Raw genomic sequence first — 21,114 nt, 5'->3', positions numbered from 1 at the left:
ATAAATGGAGAAAGAGCTTGCCTCACATCCACATGCAATAACCAGTGGGAGTTACTGGACAAGTCAGACACAGAAAATTAACTCATACTACTCCCTTGTTAATTTCAGGACACCAAGTATAAATGTTGGCTTGGTTACACAAAATACAAGGGGAAAACATACACGACTCCCTTGTCCGTTCATCCCTCCCTAATGATCTCACTCCTGGCCTTTTTCCTTGCAAGTGGAAAAAGTGCTAAACCTGCCCCTACACCTCCTCCCTCACTACCATTCAGGGCCCCAAACAGTCCTTCCAGCTGAGGAAACACTTCACCTGTGACACACACAAAATGCTGGTGGAACACAGCAGGCCAGGCAGCATCTATAGGGAGAATGTCCACCCTTCGGGCCGAGACGTTTCAATCCTGACAAAGGGTCTCGGCCCGAAACATCGACATTGCTTCTCCCTGTTGATGCTGCCTGGCCTGCTGCGTTCCACCAGCATTTTGTGTGTGTTGCTTGAATTTCCAGCATCTGCAGATTTCCTCGTGTTTGCCTTTTAACTTCACCTGTGAGTCTTTTGGGGTCATCTACTGTATCCGATGCTCCCAGTGTGGCTTTCTGTATATTGGAAGTATTGCCCAAGGTAGATTGGGAGACTACTTCGCCATGCACTGGCCAGAAAAAGCAGGACCTCCCAGTTGCCAACCATTTTTAATTCCACTTCTCATTCATATTCTGACACGTCAGTCCATGGCCTCCACTACTGTCATGATGAGGCCACATTCAGATTGGAGTGGGTAGCCTCCAATCTGATGGCATCAACATTGATTTCTTGAACTTCTGGTAATGGCCATTCACCATTCCCCATTCCCTTTTCCCTCTCTCACCTTATCGCCTTACCTGCCCATCACCTCCCTCTGGTGGTCCTCCCACTTTCCTCCACGGCTTCCTGTCCTCTCCTATCAGATTCTTCCTTCTCCAGCCCTGCATCTCTTTCACCAATCAACTTCCCAGCTCTTTACTTCACCCCTCAGCCCCCCCTTCCTAGTTTCATCTATCACCTTGTGTTACTTACTCCCCTCCCCAACCTTCTAACTCCAACTCCTCATCTTTTTTTCTTCAGTCCCAACGAAGGGTCTCAGCCTGGAACGTCAACTGTATTCTTTTTCCATAGATGCTGCCTGGGCTGCTGAGTTCCTCCAGTATTTTGTGTGTGCTGCTTTGATTTACAGCAACTGCAGATTTCCTCTTGTTTGGGAAAATATTGCCATTGCCTCCAAGCCTAAGTCGTGCTTCATTCCAGCACAAGTTCAAGGCCAGTTCATTGCTGCCATACCGAGATGATATAGCATAATTGGTGCGCTGTCTGCCAGATGAGAGATCGGACATCTGTTTTCTTCGTCAATCGGTGGCACCACTAGATGAGGCGTGGGACCTGGACAACGTTTCAACCTCACCCAGCTACCTCAGACTGAACAAAGGGTCTGCTGAAACAACTCAGAGGGGTGAGCAGCATTGGTGGGAGGAAAGATATCATCAGCTTTTCAGGTCAAAACTGGCATTAGGTGAAAGTTGTGTTGGCCAGCACAGAGAGAAGGGGGGAGGGGGGCGAGGGTGGCGAGAAAGGATCTTGAGATGATTGTTAAACTGAGGAGTGCAAGGTGGCAGGCTAGGGGAGAAGAGTTGTGGTGGAGTGTGAAGACTGTAGCGGGAGATGGAGGCAGAGAATGCAAGAGAGGAAAAAGAAAAAAATACACAACAGGAGCAAGGTGGGTGGGGGTAAGGTAGAATAGACATGGGAAACAGCTGCTGGAGGGGGAAAAGCAAGAACTCACAGCACTGCCAGAGCAAGATTAGGATAAAGAGATGAGAACTGAGAGGCTAACGACATTTGGAACCAGTTTAGGGGTGGAATGGGATAGGTTGGGGTGCAAAGTAGATGGATGAAGTCAGGAAGTGGAAGAGGATAAAGATGGGTGAAGGAGAGCTGGGGGACAAAAATGCGAGCACCGGAGGATAAGATGTACTAGTGTGGAGTAGGGGAATAAGGTGAGGGTTGGGGAAGAAGGTGAAAAATGAAAATGGTGATTACTGTTTATTTGAAACTGGAAATCTCAATATTCACACCATCAGGTTGTAGACTACCCAAGGTGAAATATAAGATATTACTCCTCCTGTAGTGGGCTTCACCCTGGTAGTAGAGAAAGCCAAGGATGGACAGGTCAGTGAAGGAGTGGCAAGAGGAGTTGAAGTGGGCAGCAAGTGGAAGCTCGGGATAGTCAGTGGAAACTGAGCATGTAAAATATTGTCCCAAGATTCTTCAGACTTCCTTATATCTCTATGAAATACCTTGGGATGTTCTTCTGTTACTTTTTAAATATATTAATGAAGTTAGTATGAAGCAATTTTGAAAAGATGAAGATCTCAAGTGCAAGAGAGTATGCTTAAAAATTGAAGATGTCAACCTTGGGATTCTACTAGAGTTTCACATTTTTTTTACAAAGGAAAGTTGACTGATTATAATATCAAAGGCTCCATAAATAGTTGATAGTGGTGAAAAGTTCACAGTAAGAAACAGCCAGCAAGAAAACCAAGTGCCAAGAATTGTAGTATAGAAAAGTCACATTGCATGTAACCTTTCATGTATTGGCTAAAAATAAATTTAGGCTTCCTGAAAGTGTTAGTGATATCCTGCAGATTTTTCTACACGGTGAAATTATATGCCAGATGGCAGCTTTACAGAATTGTGACCCTCAAAAGATACAATAAGTCACAAAAGAAGCAATAACACTGAAATACTAAAGTTAAGTTTTAACTTTCTCAGCTTTTAATATTAATGAATGAAAACTGGAATGGTGCTGGAACATGTGAAAGCACCAACTGAAATAGAGAACGAGTGTGAGGATTAGGATATTTGAGTCTTTAATGAAGAAAATAATGTAAAAGGTGGATCAATTAATTCTAAAATTATCCAATGGTATCCATAAACTGAAAATCATGTCACCCACTGATACTCCAAAGAAACCTTTGCTTCAAGAGGTTTGACTGCCCATATTCTTCCACAATTGACTTCAGTGCCTGTGTGGGAAGAGAACATCATCTACATTTTCCTTTCTGCCATTAAGAATGTGCATAGCAGGCACAGTGGCTAAGGGAGAAATTGGATACCATATAAAGTTTTGTCAGATAAACGTTGAAAGAAATATTTCATGTTTCTCAACAAGTAGGCATTGTGTTGAAGAACAAAAACTTCATGAGAGAAGTGATCTTTCTGTAGATGACCAAGAATGTCAAGGAAGATTTTTTTAAAAAGCTTATCACACTTCTCAGACCCCTTATCAGATGATACTGGGAGATGAGGACAGCCATTTAAATAGTTTTAATTCATTCATCCAAGCACCCGACCAACCTTCCATTCTTCATTTCATTGTTTCCAAAAAGATTTCAGATTATTATTTCCACACAAGTTTAATTATAAACAATGATCAAAGTGTAAAGAGCTGTTTAGCATCAGTGTTAGGTGATTTTGTGATAGATTGAACCTGCATTTCTGAATTGTAATCTCAGATTAAGTTAAAATTGCACCTAGATTTACCGGCATTTTCTTTATATTACATCATAGGTCTTGCCTGGTTAGGCAAGGAACTTCAATCTTACCAAGATTTGCTTCATTGGTCAGACCAAGTGCTTCAATATTTTCTCCTTTGATAAACAGAAATGCAAATTATCTACTATATGCAGTCTGATCAGGGCACCCAACTACTTGTTAACGTCTTCTCTGTAGTTTATTGCACTGCTTGATTATTAAGTCTGTTTCAATTCTGTTTCTAAAGTAGTAATTGTTCTTCACCCTTTCTGTGGCATTAAATATGCTTTTTTAAAAAAATCACCTTACCAGTTCTGTTAATAGGGCCTTGATTTGAAAAGTTGACCTAAGTGCTCCTAGCATTTAGTTTAAACTCCACTGACTTTTACATGGGTTGGAAATTTTGAGATAATTAAAATTGTAGTTGAGGTTCAAATCCATCCTTAACTTTTCAATTATTTAGATGGAAAATGCCCACTTTTCTTACATACAAAATATATATTGAATTGACTATTTCTTACATCCTTCACATACATGAGGAGTAAAAATCGTTACTTTACGTTTCTGTCTAAATATCTAATGCATATAATCTTTCTTCAAAATAACCCACCTTGCATTTTGTCCAACTCAATTTGGAAATTCCCACCCTCTTTGATTAAAGCTGCACCTCCATCTGATAGGGGGGAGCCAAGCATCGGACCTGAAAACCCTACAAAGAACTGTGAGAATGGCTGAGAGGATCATGGGGGTCTCCGTTCCATCCATCGGGGACGATTGTCAGGAGTGCTGAGTACACAGGGCCCTTTGTATTATCGAGGATCCCACCCATCCATCCATCCATCCAGTATTCCCTTTGATTTTCTACCATCAGGTTGGAGACTATGATGTATAAAAACAAGAATGCTCAGGATACAAAACAGTTTCTTCCCTCAGGCCATTAGGCTTATGAACTCCCTGCCACATCACATTTGAAGTGTCACTGATTATTGAATGAATTGAATTGACTTTATTACTTACATCCTTCACATACATGCAGAGTAAAAATCTTTATGTTACGCCTCCGTCTAAATGCGCAATGTGCAATTTATAGTAATAAATAGTACGTAAAATAACAGTAAATATAGCATAGAAATACGATTGTAACAGCGTGAATTAATCAGTCTGATGGCCTGGTGGAAGAAGCTGTCCCGGAGCCTGTTGGTCCTGGCTTTTAGACTGTGGTACCACTTCCCGGATGGTGGCAGCTGGAACAGTTTGTGGTTGGGGTGACTCAGGTCCCTAATAATCCTTCGGGCCCTTTTTACATATCTTTTTCTGTAAACCTGTTCTGTACCTTACGATATTTAATTTATGCACTTTACCTTATTTATGAGTAATTCATATGGAGATTTTATCCTTACTTTCATAAATTATATTTGTTATATGTGTGTTGTGTGTACTATTGTGCTTTACACCCTGGTTCAGAGAAACGTCTCATTTGACAATATGCATGCACAGTGGCATGCAAAAGTTTGGGCACCCCTGGTCAAAATTTCTGTTACTGTGAATAGTTAAGCGAGTAAAAGATTACCTGATTTCCAAAAGGCATAAAGTTAAAGATGACACATTTCTTTAATATTTTAAGCAAGATTACTTTTTTTATTTTGATTTTTTACAGTTTCAAAATACCTAACAAAAAAGGAAAAGGGTCCAAAGCAAAAGTTTGGGCACCCTGCATGGTCAGTACTTAGTAACACCCCTTTGGCAAGTATCACAGCTTGTAAACACTTTCTGTAGCCAGCTAATAGTCTTTCAATTCTTGTTTGGGGGATTTTCACCCATTCTTCCTTGCAAAAGGCTTCTAGTTTTGTGAGATTCTTGGGCTGTCTTGCATGCACTGCTCTTTTGAGGTCTATCCACAGATTTTCGATGATGTTTAGGTCAGGAGACTGTGAGGGCCATGGCAGAACCTTCAGTTTGAGCATCTTGAGGTAGTCCATTGTGGATTTTGAGGTGTGTTTAGGATCATTATCCTGTTGTAGAAGCCATCCTCTTTTCATCTTCAGCTTTTTTACAGACACTGTGATGTTTGCTTCCAGAATTTGCTGGTATTTAATTGAATTCATTCTTCCCTCTACCAGTGAAATATTCCCTGTGCCACTGGCTGCAACACAAGCCCAAAGCATTGTTGATTCAGCCCCGTGCTTAACAATTGGAGAGGTGTTCTTTTCATGAAATTCTGCACCTTTTTTCCTCCAAACATGCCTTTGCTCATTGCGACCAAAAAGTTCTATTTTAACTTCATCAGTCTACGGGACTTGTTTCCAAAATGCATCAGGCTTGTTTTGCAGACTTTCTTTGTTCCTTTGCAGACTTCTGATGCTGAATTTTGTGGTGAGGATGCAGGAAAGGTTTTCTTCTGATGACTCTTCCATGAAGGTCATATTCGTGCAGGTGTTGCTGCACAGTAGAACAGTGCACCACCACTCCAGAGTCTGCTAAATCTTCCCGAAGGTCTTTTGCAGTCAGACGGAGGTTTTTTGCCTTTCTAGCAATCCTACAAGCAGTTCTCACGTAAAGTTTTCTTGATCTTCCAGACCTCAGCCGTACCTGTTAACCGCCATTTCTTAATTACATTACAAACTGAGGAAACAGCTACCTGAAAACACTCTGCTGTCTTCTTATAGCCTTCTCCTGCTTTGTGGGCATCACTTATTTTAATTTTCAGAGTGCTAGGCAGCTACTTAGAGGAACTCATGGCTGCTGGTTATTGGGACAAGGTTTGAAGAGTCAGGGTATTTATAAAGCTTTGAAATTTGCATCACCTGGCCTTTCCTAATGATGACTGTGACAAGCCATAGCCCTAACAAGCTAATTAAGGTCTGAGACCTTGGTAAAAGTTATCTGAGAGCTCAAATCTCTTGGGGTGTCCAAACTTTTGCACGGTGCTCCTTTCCTTTTTTTCCACTCTAAAATTGTACAAAACAAAAATAGTACACTAATCTTGCTTAAAATGTTGAAAAGAATGTTTCAACTTATGACTTTTGGAGATCAGTTCATCTTCTACTCATTTAACTATTCACAGTAACAGAAATTTTGACCGGGGTGCCCAAACTTTTGCATACCACTGTATATAGTTAAATGACAATAAACTTGACTTGAGTTAGCTTTATTTGGTTGCAAACTTGGCCAATTTTCATGGAACATCTGAATCATGTCATCCATAAATAGAATCTTTAGTGCCCCCAAAAATAAACAGCCTAAGAATTATCATGTTTGCTTGTAGTTTTAGCCTCATCTGGTAGCTTTGCAAGTGGAATCTAATCAAATATCTTTTGGAAGTTCTAAATGTCTTGCACTTAAGCAGTATCTTTATGGATTGTTACTTCTACAAAGGAGTCAAGAAGGTGAGATTTAATAAGATGCATTTCTGAAAGAGGATCACTGTTAGATATTAACAATGTTAAATTTTCTTCCCTAACTGACAATGGCAAGAACGATACTGTATGCCTACCATAACTAACATTAGCCATGTCTGCACAAGGAATTAACTGCCTTCTTGTCAATATGGTACCACTCAAATCAGCTCTGCCACCAGGGAAGCCTTCCAGTGGCTCTGGAATATAAACATGCCATGGGAATTGATTAGAAACAATTGTGTGATTTTTTGAAAGGTTTGCATTTCCTTTCCACGTTCAGCCATAAATTCATAGCTGTAGCTGAACTGGAACAATTGTCTGCACATCTACATTTAATATTTAGCGTTCTGTGTATTTTTTGCACTGTGAATTGTGTATGTACGTTTAAGGCAGTATTTCTTCACCAGTTTTGTAGTAAACCTCAAAATAGAAATCAATTGTCAAGATTCCACTATGCTATCAAAGAGTATGGAATTAAAAAACTGCAGATTTGGATTCTAATTAAATACTTCAACACTGTGTTTCATGGATAAATTTGTCCTCTACTGAAACATCAAATCTCTTACTTTCCTTCTTTAACTGCAAATCAAATACAAGGTCGAGATCACCACAATTCAAATGATGGTACACTATACATCCTCAATTAATCTCATACAATTGCATCACTGAAGCATACTTCACTACATGCCATGCATAATGGATAAAACATTATAATAATATAAAAATAAATTCAATTATTTCCATCCATATAGATATTTTAAGAAAACAGGATAAAGAGGGTTTCAAGAATTAAAGAATCTCCAAGAAATGACAGGCTGGTGCATTGCAGTTGGCGTGGCACTCTCAGACTTTCATAAACCTTCAGACAAGATGCTTCCTCACCCTTGATAGGACATGAGGAGATGGAGTACTAAAAGCAGAATGGATTACCCTTAAGAGTACTGTGTCTCTATGTCACAAAAAAAGCTTATAAAATACGACAGAAATTTATAAAGGGTGTTACCAAAAAGGAGTAGATAGAATTAAAAGGACAGGTTAATCAAGCTGGAGCTCTGTACACTGGAAAAGACGAAAAGACCCAAAACAGGTTCTTATAAAGCCCATAAGACCATAAATGAGAGTCAGTGAAGTGAAAGTAGAGAAATATTTCTAACAGATAAAATGTAAAAATATTAGGAAGGTTTTTGTTTTTAATACTGTAGTGAAAATATAGAACCTATTTTAAGTGGGTAGCATCATGTGGGAGAGGAGAATACAAGGGATCTGCAGCAGGATAGAAAGGAATAATTAAAGCGAAAAGACACTCTTGTGGAGCATAAACACCCAGCAGACATGTGTTGATAGAATTTATAGCACAAAGAAGTCAGACTTTATGTTACTTTGGGGCCATCATCATTTGCATCTCAGTTAATTGCAAGTACAATAGCTCAACCTATAACCGTATACATACTCTTAAAAACAACTGACTTCAGTAACCAAAAGTTTGAGTTCAATGGAAACTTTTAACAAATAATACATGGTTACAGGAATGCTGGTTTCAGTACACTAAATACATTTTCCACTTATTTTTGAATTTCTAAAATTTTGATACCTCAGAATTTTCATTTTACAGCCTACATTATGAACAGTAGGACCCGTTTTGTCAGAACAGTTGACCACACTAGATAGTTTTTTAATATATATTTTCAGTAGATACGCCAATTAGTAGAATTTTCCTTTAGAAGCACAGCTTCCAAACATCTGCTGCACTGACTGCAGTCATGGAATATATCATGAAATTTGTCCTGCCTTAACAGCTGGGAATAAAAATGCATGGAAACAATAGGGAAAAGAGGATAGAAAATAAGAAAGAGTTGTGATAAAACTGCAAATTTTTACCTCAGAAACTGACTTTCAGCTAGATTCGTATAATAAAACTCATACAAAGCTAGTCAAATTTTATAAGTTGAACTATTTAGTAAATTAACTAAGTTAGCAGTAAACTTCTGAGAAGCACTACAGTATTTCTTGGCTATAGATCTAAATATAGACCTAAAAAGGCCTCGAACATTTAAATTGGTTTGAGATAGTAGGCTGTTTCACATCTTTTGACAGTTGTATAAACAGTTTGGTTAATAACAGGATGCTTCACATCCTAAATGAATATTGCAGGCCGTGCCTTCTCCTTTGTGCAATGTAATGACTCATATGTCTCCAATTGCTGATGAGATATTTCCTATTTCATTCATAGGGAAATCATGGCCATAGAATTATTAGACAGGAACATGAAAACGTGCCTTAAAAAAGCCATAACAAAGTAAATCTATGAAAATATAGATTGGAAGATTAAAAATTAGCTTACCCTTTAATTAAACACCTTACTTAAAGAAAAATATTATTTGATTTGCTCAGTGCTATTTTACTTAGAATCCCCTAATAATCACTGCTCTTCCATTTAAACTTAAACTGAACGCTATCAAAAATTTTCCACAGGTTTTACATTTAAAAGAAGCAGTAACTTGGTCTTTGATAAATCAACTGCACTTTTCATCAGGAAATCAGAGTTCCTCATATCCTGCAGGAAGGAAGTGCAGGCAGGAGCTGCTGTCAGCACTGCACTAGGCTCTTGACTCCCTCTACTCCCTACATGTGGTAATCACAGGCTCCCTGCAACACACTGATTTATTTAAAGCTTCCATCCTTCTCACCTTCTACAAGCTCAATGAAAAGATCTATGAATAAATATAAAAGCCAGCAGGGCATAAGCAAGATCAAAACAAAACGTGTTTCCAACTTCAGCATCCTAGAGCATTTCCATTTGTGGAATCTTACAAAAAGTTATTTCAGGAGGATTCAATCTTCCACATGATAAAGCACATAACGTTTTGAAAACATTGCTTGCAGGTTAAGAACATTCACTCCAACCCAAAAATAAATTCGGCCATGCATAGTGCCAAATATGTCACTTCTTTTTTTTCTAATCAATCACTTACAAGCCAGCAATTTTCTAAATTCTCCATCAAAAATATCCTTACCTGTGTCGCTTTCGAATATACCTTACCTAGCAGAAAGAAATACACAGATATTAAAAGTGCAAATCAAAACATCTATCAATTGCTGCAGAAATAATATAGTTTAGAAAATCTTTAAAATTTACCACTACAATTGCAATGCCAATTGCAGCCAAAAGAGTGACAGGGATCAGCATAAAACCAAGGACTGATACACTATGACTACGGTCGGGGATTGTGCCGGCCGTTTGATTGGGCATGACACCCTTTCTTCTTGCTCATCTGTTGAACACAAAATTCCTTTTATACTTGTGCTTGATAGTTGGTGGTTCTGAAAGTTTTTCTCCAAATTGAGTCCTGCAATATTTTCATAGTGTCCACGTGTTGCGTTTTGTATGGAAGTATTTGTCATCTGATTGACATCGAGACAAAAATCATGCCGATCCTGAAGCAACCACGATTCACTGAGGTTGTGGTCAGCAAGTACCATAAATCAGCTAGAAGTGAAAGATAGGAAGAATCAGTTTCAGAGATATAAAATATAGATTTTATAAAATCTTTAAGCAAGGCCGAATTATAAAGGATGTCAACGTTCTTTGCAAAGTTTTAAAATACCACAACAAATTTCAGTATTAGATTATCAGAATCAGGTTTAATATCACCAGCATCTGTCATGAAATTTGTTGTCTTTTTGTGGCAGGCAGCAGTACAATGCAGTAACTAACAGAGAAAAACTGTGAATTACAGTGATTATATGTATATAATAGTTAAATTAATTATGTAATGCAAAAATAAAAATTAAAAAGTGAGGTAGCACTTATGGGTTCAATGTCCATTCAGAAATTGGGTGGCAAAGGGGAAGAAGCTCTGGATTCAGGCTCCTAAACCTCCTTCCTGAGAAGGGAAAGAGAAGAGGGCATGTCCTGGGTGATGGGAGTCCTTAATGATAGAGGCCGCCTTTTTGAGGCATCGCTTCTTGAAGATGTCCTGGATACTATGGAGGCTAGTGCCCATGAGGGAGCTAAGTTTATAGCTGTCTGCAGCTTATTTCGATCAAAAACAGAATCTAAGGAGCTCTTCAATAAAACGGTCAGTATTTCTTTTAAACACCGCAACTATTCCCCACTCCACTCAAGTTTAATGATTTAGGTGAAATGTTTACCATAGCATGATGCAAGTAACTATTGATAAGAGTTGCTGCCTACAGTGACTTCCAGCAACCTGACTTTGATCTTGACGTCCAGCAGTACCCGTGTGGAGTTTGCACACCCTCCATTTAATTTGGGTTTTCCCCACATTCCAAAGACATGAATAGGAAGGTTAATTGGCTACTGTAAAGAGCTGCTACTGTGTAACTAAATTATAGAATCTGGGAGAATTGATACCAATGTAGGTGAAATTTTAGCGGTTCGGTTAATATATGATTGGCGTGTTACAGCTCGCTCCTTCTCTGTTGCTATTTTGGGCAATTTTGGATCGGGGTAGCCTGCAGATAATGAACACTGAGATGAACAGATAATTAAGCAAAAACTATGAGAACACAGCATTCATTTTTTGCACAAATTAAATTTGAAAAGGACTTTCCATAATGTGCCCATTTCAACATGACGTGCCAGGTACTTCTGCATGAGTTTAAATTTCAAAGTTAATTTATTATTGAAGTGTATGTATGTCACCATATACAATCCTAAGATTCATTTTCTTGTGGGGATACTCAATAAATCCAATAACCATAACAGAATTAATGAAAGGTCACATCAACAGGGCGGACAACTAGTGTGCAAAAGACAACAAACTGTGCAAATACAGAAGAGGAAAAAATAACAGCAGTAATAGATAGATGTCGAGAACATGAGACAAACATGAGGAAATCTGCAGATGCTGGAAATTCAAGCAACACACACAAAATGCTGGTAGAATGCAGCAGGTCAGGCAGCATCTATAGGGAGAAGTGCTGTCGACGTTTCGGGCCGAGAATATGAGATGAAAGGTTATTGAAAGCGAGTCCATATGTTGTGGGAATATTTCAGTGATGGGGCAAGTGAAGCTGACTGAAGTTATCCCCTTTGGTTCAATCGCCTGATGGTTGAGGGGTAATAACTGTTCTGGAACCTGGTGGTGTGACACCTGAGGCTCCTGTACATTTTTCCTGATGGCATCAGCGAGAAGAGAGCATGACCTGGGTAGTGGGGGTCCCTGATGATGGATACAGCTTTCCTGCACCGACTCAATGGTTGGGAGAGCTTTACTGTATCCACTACTTTTAGTAGCACTTTCCATTCAATGGCATTGGTGTTTTCATACCAGGCTGTGATGCAGCCAGCCAATATACTCTCCATTACACATCTATAAAAGTTTGTCAAGATTTTAGCTGTCATGCCGAATCTTCCCAAATTCCTAAAGAAGTAGAGGTGCTGCCATGCTTTCATTGTGATTGTATTTATGTACTGGGCCCAGGACAGGTCCTCTGAAATGATATAAGTTACTGACCCTCTCCACTGCAGATAAGGACTGGCTCATGGACCTCTTGTTTCCTCCTCCTGAAGTCAATAATCAGCTCCTTTGTCTTGTTGACATTGAGTAAGAGGTTGTTGTTGTGGCAATCTCCCTCCTATATGCTGAGTCATCACTTGATTTGGCCAATGACAACGTTGTTGCTAGCAAACTTAAATATGGCATCGGAACTGCCATGAACAAATATTGCATCCATTCACAACAGCAGCATGCAAGTTATCTAACTCTGTTGTATGCATATAAATTGGAGCAAAAATCTTCAATGCAAATCCTTCACTTTTGACTTTCAGTAAAACAAGGGGAAAATGTCACAGCTTGTCAACGAGGAAATGTGGATTAAACGCTGTAACTAGAACAATGGGTGGCTGTTCGTAACTTCACACCTGATTTTTAATTCTACACATATTTTAACATCCTTGCTGGAATTCTTGCAGCACTGTACAGTGGAGATATATGCCATGATCACAGAAGAATGATTAAATCTTGCTTTTAAAAATGTTCATTCAAGGAAGGCGGACTTTGTAGCTGACCCAGCAGTTAATTCTTGGTGATGAGCTTTCTTCCTGAGCTTCTGCAGTCCTAGAGATGTGGGAACCACCATCTCTCAGGATCTGAAGTGGGAGCAGAACATCAGCTCCATCCTGAAGAAGGCCCAGCAGCGGATGTATTTCCTGCGGCTCTTGAGGAAATACGGTCTGCCTCAGGAATTGCTGCTGCAGTTCTACACTGCAGTCATTGAGTCTGTCCTGTGAACCTCCATCATTGTGTGGTTTGGAGCCCCCACCAAGCGGATAGAACCAGACTACAGCGCACAGTGAGGACTGCCGAGCGCATCATTGGAGCCTCCCTGCCCTCTATTGTGGACCTGTACTCTTCCAGGTTGAAGAAGAGGCAGGGAACATCATAAAGGACTCCTCCCATCCTGCGCACGGACTGTTTGATCTGCTTCCGTCTGGTAGGCGCTTCAGATCCCTCTGGACTAAGACTAATAGGCACTGGAGAAGTTTTTTCCCTACTGCGGTCACTTTGCTGAACAGTTAACTGCCGGTTAACTGTCGGCTAACTATTACCTGGATTGCACTACCTGTATGTATAATCTATATTTTCATTTATATTTATCATTATTATTGTTATGAGCAGAGAGACAACATCTGCCGGAAGTAAATTCCTTGTATGTGCATAGGTACTTGGCAATTAAAGTCTGATTCTGATATCCACAATGCTACTAGGTAAAGAGAATTTCGGCAACTTGACCCAGTGATGGTGAAAGAACAGCTATACATTTCCACGTCGGGAATGGCACAGCACTTGGAGGACAACTTCCAGCTGGTGTGCCTTGCTTTTGCTTCTCTTGGTAGAGGTGATAAGCTTGGCAGGAGTTGTCCAAGGAATCTTGGTGAGTGACTGCAGTGCAGTAGATGATACAATGTGCTGCTACTCTGCATCAGTGGTGGAGTGAATGAATGGTTGTGGAGGAGGTGCCTGGCAGGTGGGCCACTACACACTGCATACTGTTGAGCTTTTTGTCTGTTTTTGAGTGACACTCATCCAGGCAAGAGGAGTGTACTTAATCACACTCCAGACTTGAGCCTTGTAGGTGATAGACAGACTTTGGGGAGTTAGGAAGTGAGTTACTTGTGTAGGAGTCCTAGCTTCTAACCTGCTTTTTGTTGCCACATCAGTGTGTATGGCTACATGAGTTCAGTTTCGGAATATGGATATCGATAAGGGGGTTTCAGTGACGGTGATGCCATTGAATGTTACTGGGCAGCGGCCTGAGCAAATTCAAGGTACGTGCCTGAATCTGTATTGACAACTGGAGAGGGAACGTTGCCTCAAATTGAAAACATATGGCTCCTTGGGTCACAGTTTCTCTCAATCTTTCATAGCTTGTTGTGATGTTCCACCTTGGGATCCGAAGTTGGGTGTTGGCACTGAATGGGGAAATATATCCCAAGATAATTCAGAGTTATTTTGAAAGACATGTACTATATAGCAACAAAGAAATATCAGGATAGTGAAATGCTTGGCTGAAAAGCTGTATTTTTAAAGACAGTGCTAAAAGAGGGAGAAGGAAAGGCAGAAAGTCTTGGGAAGAGAAGTCCACGTTACAAGGCCAACTTGGCTGGTGACAAAGAGACCAAGGCTAGGACTATACAGAAAAACAGAAGATCGAGTAATAGGTTTTAAATGACAAAATAATGTTAAAAGAACTGCCCATTAAAGAAACTTTGAGGCATTCAGGTACCCATAGCCAATATAGAAGAGGGTCATGCATGAACAAAGTCTAGCACAGAGCCTTGGTGACCTCTGATTTGAAAAGAGGAATGCTGGGGGGGGGGGGGGGGGATATCCAGCAAGAGAAGAGAATCATTCATTCTGAAGGTTATAGAAGTAGGGAAGTTGACTACAGCATTAGATGGTCAAAAGGAAATGCAAAATTACCTACTTTAAGGAGGTGAATGCAAATACTGATTGTGACATAGGATATGGAAATTCTTGGTATCAAAGAGCCACATTTGCCCTCTTGGTTGTATGCTTACTGAACCTCTTTAATCAGACTTAGCTATACTTCATCACAGTATTAGACCACGAGACATAGAAGCAGAATTAGGCCATCCAGCTCATCAAATCTGCTCCATGATCAATTTTCCCTCTCAATATCATTCTTCTGTCTTCTCCCCATAACCTTGGACACACTTACTAATGAAGAATGCATCAACCTCTGCTTTAAATATACCCAATGACTTGGTCTTCACAGCCATCTGTGGCAGTGACATCCACAGATTCACCACCCTCTGGCTAAAGAAATTCCTTCTTATCTGTTCTAAATGTACAACCTACTATTTTGTGGGTGTGCCTTCAGGTCCTAGACTCTCAAAGGTTCATCGTATTGTCAAAGTATGCACGTGCAATACAACTCTGATATTTGAGTTCTTCAGATAGCCATTAAATACAGAAAGAACCATGGGGTTGTTGAAAGAAAAGACATCAACTCCACCCCACCTGGCATGAAAAAAAAGAAAGAGACATTGCAAACCCCAAAACGCCACCCCTTCCTCACACAAAAAAACTAACAGATTGCCCACATGGAAAACAGTAAATGGAACATCAAAAAACCAAAACTTCCGACCCATGCCTCACAAATAAAAAAGTGACAACAACATCAAACCCCCAAACCCCACCCTCACAAAGAAGAACAGTGACAATAGGATCAACAGCTCCAACCCTCTCTCTCACACACAAAACACTAACAGATTATCCACACAGAAAAACACCAAGAACATCAGACCCCAAATCCTCAACTCTTCTCTCACACAAAAAGTAACATACCGCCTATCGGCAACAAGAAAGAAAATGAAAAATGAAGGACACCAATATAAAGTACAACCCAATAATCACATAAATCTCAGTATTTCTTAAAACATCCTTCCATCAGCCTCAAGGAGAGCGGCTGCACAAACTCAGTCCTTCAGTGAAGAGAAACTGCCACACCAGGTCCAACTGCAGCCAACCCGGCTACCAGCTGTCGTTGACCCCACTGGCTCTATGGAGAGTGACCGCCGACCTCCCCACATTCACCTCGATGCTTCAATCTTTCACAACACTTCTAAACGGAGCTGCTCATGACCCTGTGTCCTGTCTCTGCCCTTTTCCAGGAAGCTGCTCGTGGTCTTGGTCCTCTCTGGACACAGCAGTGTGCTAGATCATTCGATCAAATTCCAAACTGCACATCACAATCTCCAACAGTTTCTGTAACACAATCAAGGAAAGAGGGATCCCCCTCATTCTTCTAAACTCCAGCGCATACAAGCAAATGCCCCTTATACGCTATCCCTTTCATTCCCAGGACTTTTCTTGTAAACTACCCATACTACACAGGACTCACTCCGATCCCAACACTTCCTTGTTTAGAAATGAGGCCCTAACTTGCTCACAAACTTCAAATGTGTTCTGATCAATGCCTTATAAAGCCTTAGCACTACATTCTTATTGTTATATTGTGTCCTCTCAAAATGTTAATATTGCACCTGCATTCCGACTCAACCTGCAAATCAAACTTAGGGAATGCTGTACTAGGATTCACAAGTCCCTCTGCACCTCTGATTTCTGAATTTGGTTCTTGTTTAGAAAATTGTCTGTGCCTTTATTCCTTCTACCAAATAGCAGTCATGTACTCTATTCCATCTGTCATTTCTTTACCCACGCTCATCTGTCCAAGTACATCCACAAATTCCCTGCTTTCTCATGCTTGCTCCTCCACCTGTCTTTGTATTATCCACCAAGCTACAAAGCCATTAATTCCATCATCCAGATCATTAACATTTAATGTGAAAAGTGATGCTCCCAATATCAACCCCTGCAGAGCACCACAAGACAACTGCAGCAATCTGAAAAGGATTTCTTTATTCCCGCTCTTTTTCTTCTGCCAATCAGCCAATCTTCTATCCATGCAAATATTGTTCCTGCGATACAATGGGCTCCACCACCATCTGTGGCAATGGATTCTACAGATTCTGCACTCTCTAGCTCAAGAAATTCCTTCACATTTCTGCTCTAAATGTGGTATGTCCCTCTATTTTGAGGCGTGCCCTCTGGTATTAGACTTTCAAAGGTTCAAATTACTGTCAAAGTATGTATGCAGAGTACAACTCCGATATTTGTCTTCTCCAAACAGCCATGAAATACAGAAAAAGCATGGAAATTGTTGAAAGACATCAACTTCCCCCACCCCCAGGATGAAAAAGAAAAAAAAAAAAAAATTTGCAAACCCCAACCCCCCCCATCCCCTCACACAATAAAACTAACAGATACCCTACATGGAAAATGGTAGCTGAAACATCAAAAACCCTAAACTCCCCCACCCCCCTTCCTTGCAAAAAAAAGCAACAATAACACCAACCCCACGACCCCCTCACTTGCAGAAACGAACAGCGACAATAATTATCAAACCCTTATCCCCCTTCCTCACAGAAAAAAAACAATAGCATCAAGTGCGGCACCTTGTCAAAGGCCTTATGAAAATGCAAGTTAACAACATCCACTGACTTTCCCTCGTCCATCCTATTTGCTACTTCCTCAAAGAATTCCAACTGATTTGCCATGCAGGGTTTACTCTTAAAGCAGGGGTTCCCCACCTGGTGTCCATGGACCCCTCTGTTAGTGGTAAGGCTCCATGGCATAAAAAATGATTGGCAACCCCTGTCTTGAAGAAACCACGTCTTCAGCCTAATTTTTCATGTGCTTTGAAGTACCTTGAAACCTTATCGCTAATAATGGTCTCTAACATCTTATCAAGCAGTGAAGTCTGACTAACTGGTCTATAATTCCAGTCACTTGCTTCCCTCCCTGCGTATAGAGTGGAGTATAAATGGTATCCTGTTGCAATTTTATGTATTACACATCTATCTATCAACTTCACATATTGGCTTCATTTTAGACTGATTTGGCAGGATGAAAACTTCCTGACTGAATTCAATAGGTATAAAAGTTGAATTTAAAACCCTTCAATGGCACAATCATAAAATACACTCTGATTGCTGTACTGAGTTCACTAATCTCATTTAGGGCATTGATCCAAGTCCTAGAAAGCCTAAGTGTACAGAATAGAATTGTTCATCTGTCCATACTATTTCTACAGTTCTTTGAAGCCAAATGAAATCCTGCTGCTGGAAATAGAAATAAGGAACTAGTCTGTAATAGGATTTGAATAAAATGGAAGTAGTGAAGAATAATGCATAATGTTCAACGGATAGTGGCAGTTCTTCATCTGGTGATGCGCTGGCTCTGTCGCAGGTATAACTTGATAACAGTTGATCTGATAAGGGAGTGATTAAATACAATACCTTCAAAGGGGGGAGAGGTGTTAACAGATATTTGGCAGAAGGATGCTGATGATGCAAACGAAAGAGCTGAATGTTATGTTACATTTCAGGCTGTGCAGTCTGAGTGCGTTGCTGCGCAAGGGCCTGGGCCCTAGAGCGAAGCATTGCTCGGGGCTTGCACAATATAAATGCCAGCCCAGACAGACTGAAAAGCCCGAGTGCGGGGGTAAAGGTTGGGCTGATTTTATTCACTCTCCCCATGATGTTCGTTCCTCTCTCTGTCGGCTGCCATCTCTGCGAGTTTTGCGGTGTTTTTGCCCCACTTGAGATGGAGGCTTGGGCCTACTCCTCTGGCTGCTACAGGGAGCAGATCCAAGGACTTCGGAATGCTGTCATTTCCAACTACTGTTTGCAAGACGTGTATTTCTTTTTTCCTCTTTCTCTGCGCAGTGGTTATGGTCTTTTTTTAAAATTGGATTCTTTGTGTTTCTTGCTTTGTGGCTGCCTGTAAGCAAACAAATCTCAATGTGCATAATTTATACATTCTTTGATAATAAATGCTCTTCGATTCGATTTAACCAATGGACGTGGTGAAACAAGAAGATATGAATGACTAGGTAATACCTGCAGAAGTGAGCTTGTAATGAATGGAAGTAAAATTTACAAAAGATATACCTTCAGACAGATAAAGAGAATGCTGAAGAATCATCAGAGAGTCATTCGTTTGTATTCTGAACTTTCAGGCAACTGATGGTAAGAACAAGTATATGTACCTTTTACTGTCAATCAACAAGAAATCCAGATATTGCACCAATACAAAGGCTGTGATACAAAGGGAAAGTGGAATTGATGGCAGAAACTCCTATAAACAGTTTAAAAAATGGTTTTGAAGTGAGCAGGGCCTGTTGGGAATTGTCTGCAGAGGGGAAGATTGCTTGGGTTATTAGTAACTTAGCAAGGGCCAATAAAAAGTTGTTAAATTTAAGCGGAGTGGCTATTCTAGGAGTGGCCATTGTTGGAGTGGAGCAGGGTTAGAGTTGGAGGTTTTGGCTCACCAGGCTTCAGCAAGAACAGGCAGAAGCTAAGACTGCTGAGTAATTTGGAATCATTTACTTAATTGTATGACTTAAGTTTAATAAGTTACATCCTAAGGTACAAGTGTAGACAGGATGGTAGTTAAGGCAGTAAAATGCTCCTTCTGTAAGATATGGGATTACAGAGTACTTAATGGTCTTCCTGATGACCACATCTGTGGGAAATTTATCTAAATTCAGCTCTTGACTGACAAGGTCAAGGAAGTGGAGCTGAATGTCCACAGGGCCATCCAGGAGACTGTAAACTTCATAAGTAAAACTTTTAGTGAGGTGGTCACACCCAGAATGTAGCCCAGATAGCAGATGCAGACAGGAGAAGGGCAGTAAGCAGTCAGTGCAGGGTTTCCCTTTGGCTATTCCCTTTAGCAACAAGTATATCCTTTTGGACACTGTGGGGTGGGTAGGGGTGAGAGGAGAGACCTATGAGGGCACAGCAGCAAGCCCAGTGGCACTCAGCAGGGAAGGGTAAAGTCAGGCAGAGTGATAGGAGACAATAGTTAGGGGGATGGTCAGGAGATTGCGTGGCTGTGAAAGAGACGCTAGGATGGGGTGATGCTTTCCAGGCCTAGCAAGTCTCAGTGTGACTGCAGAATATTATCAAGGGGGAGGGTGAGCAGCCAGGGGGTCGTGGTGCACATTGGCACTAAAGACATAGGTAGAAAGAAAAAGATCCTGTGCAGTGAGTATAGGGACTTGGGAAAAAGACTGAAGGGCAGAACCTCCAAGGCACAAATCCATGGTCTCGCGAGACTAACGGATGCTTATATTTATAAGATTATGAGAGTAAATAGGTAATATCGTTTTCCAAGAGTTGAAATATCTAATTCCAGAGGGCATGCACTTATGACGAGAGGGTAATTTCAAAGGAGATGTAAGGGGCAAGCATTTTTTACTCTGAGAGCGGTGGGTTCCTGGAATGCACTGCCTAGGGTGGTTGTAAAGGCAGAAACATTAGGAACTTTAAGAAACATTTAGATAGGCACGAGTGTGAGGAAAGTGGAAGGATATGCCATTGCGTAGGCAGGAAAGATTACTTTAGTTAGCCATTTGATTACTAACTTAATTGGTTCAACACGACATTGTGGGCTCAACAGCCTATTCCAGTGTTCTGTGTTTATGAAGACAGCAGTGAGGCTGAGAGACAGATTTGCATTGTAAGAAACTGCTTAGACAATAAGGCCAAGGTTAAGACTAGATTAGATTATTGTCATATACGCCATGATGGAATGAAGTTCTTTGTTCATGTAAAGCTGATATGGTAATAATACATTAAAAACAACGAGCACAAAACAGAAGGTGGTGCAAAAAATGTTTAAGTGACAACAGCAGAATAACCAAGAGAGGTTATGAGAATGACCCAAAAGGTGTTGAACTGGGAAAGTTAATCCAAATCATGAGCCAATGGAAGAAGGTCCATGGTGAATCGGTGGATTCAAAGGAATAACCTAGATATTGATTTGACTCCTTTGGAACAACAGGACTATTCACAAACTTTGACAAAATTTGTCTGAACAGTGCAGGAGAGCAGGTTCAAAGAAATTTCAGGAGCACAGCAATCCACAACAGTTCAGTATGAAGAGCTGCAGCAAGTTTATGACAACTGGATCTTGCACAGAAGAAACTGACCAGAGAAAGTGACAAGAATTTTGTGAAAGAACTCAGTTTCCCTAAGACTTTTACCATTTACAAATTTTTTGCATGGACTGACTGAATCAAGCACAGATT

At 40.5% G+C, this 21,114-nt stretch overlaps 1 protein-coding gene across 2 annotated transcripts in view; it reads right to left on the bottom strand.

Moving 5' to 3' along the window:
* The window catches only part of LOC140734903 (small integral membrane protein 29-like), a 95,672-nt gene that overhangs the window by 16,956 nt on the left and 57,602 nt on the right, over positions 1-21,114 (bottom strand). For both annotated transcript variants that reach the window (XM_073059580.1, XM_073059579.1), the window contains 2 exons: positions 10,103-10,453; positions 9,981-10,006 (listed from right to left, as the gene is read on the bottom strand). In XM_073059580.1, the coding sequence (XP_072915681.1) occupies positions 9,981-10,006; positions 10,103-10,216 (140 nt within the window). In that variant the 5' untranslated portion in view covers positions 10,217-10,453. The remainder of the gene's footprint in view (positions 1-9,980; positions 10,007-10,102; positions 10,454-21,114) is intronic.

Source organism: Hemitrygon akajei, chromosome 10 (assembly GCF_048418815.1).
Source record: "Hemitrygon akajei chromosome 10, sHemAka1.3, whole genome shotgun sequence".
NCBI classification, from domain to species: domain Eukaryota; kingdom Metazoa; phylum Chordata; class Chondrichthyes; order Myliobatiformes; family Dasyatidae; genus Hemitrygon; species Hemitrygon akajei.
The sequence above is the reverse complement of the archived record's forward strand: the minus strand, read 5'-3'. Positions and strand labels throughout refer to the sequence as shown.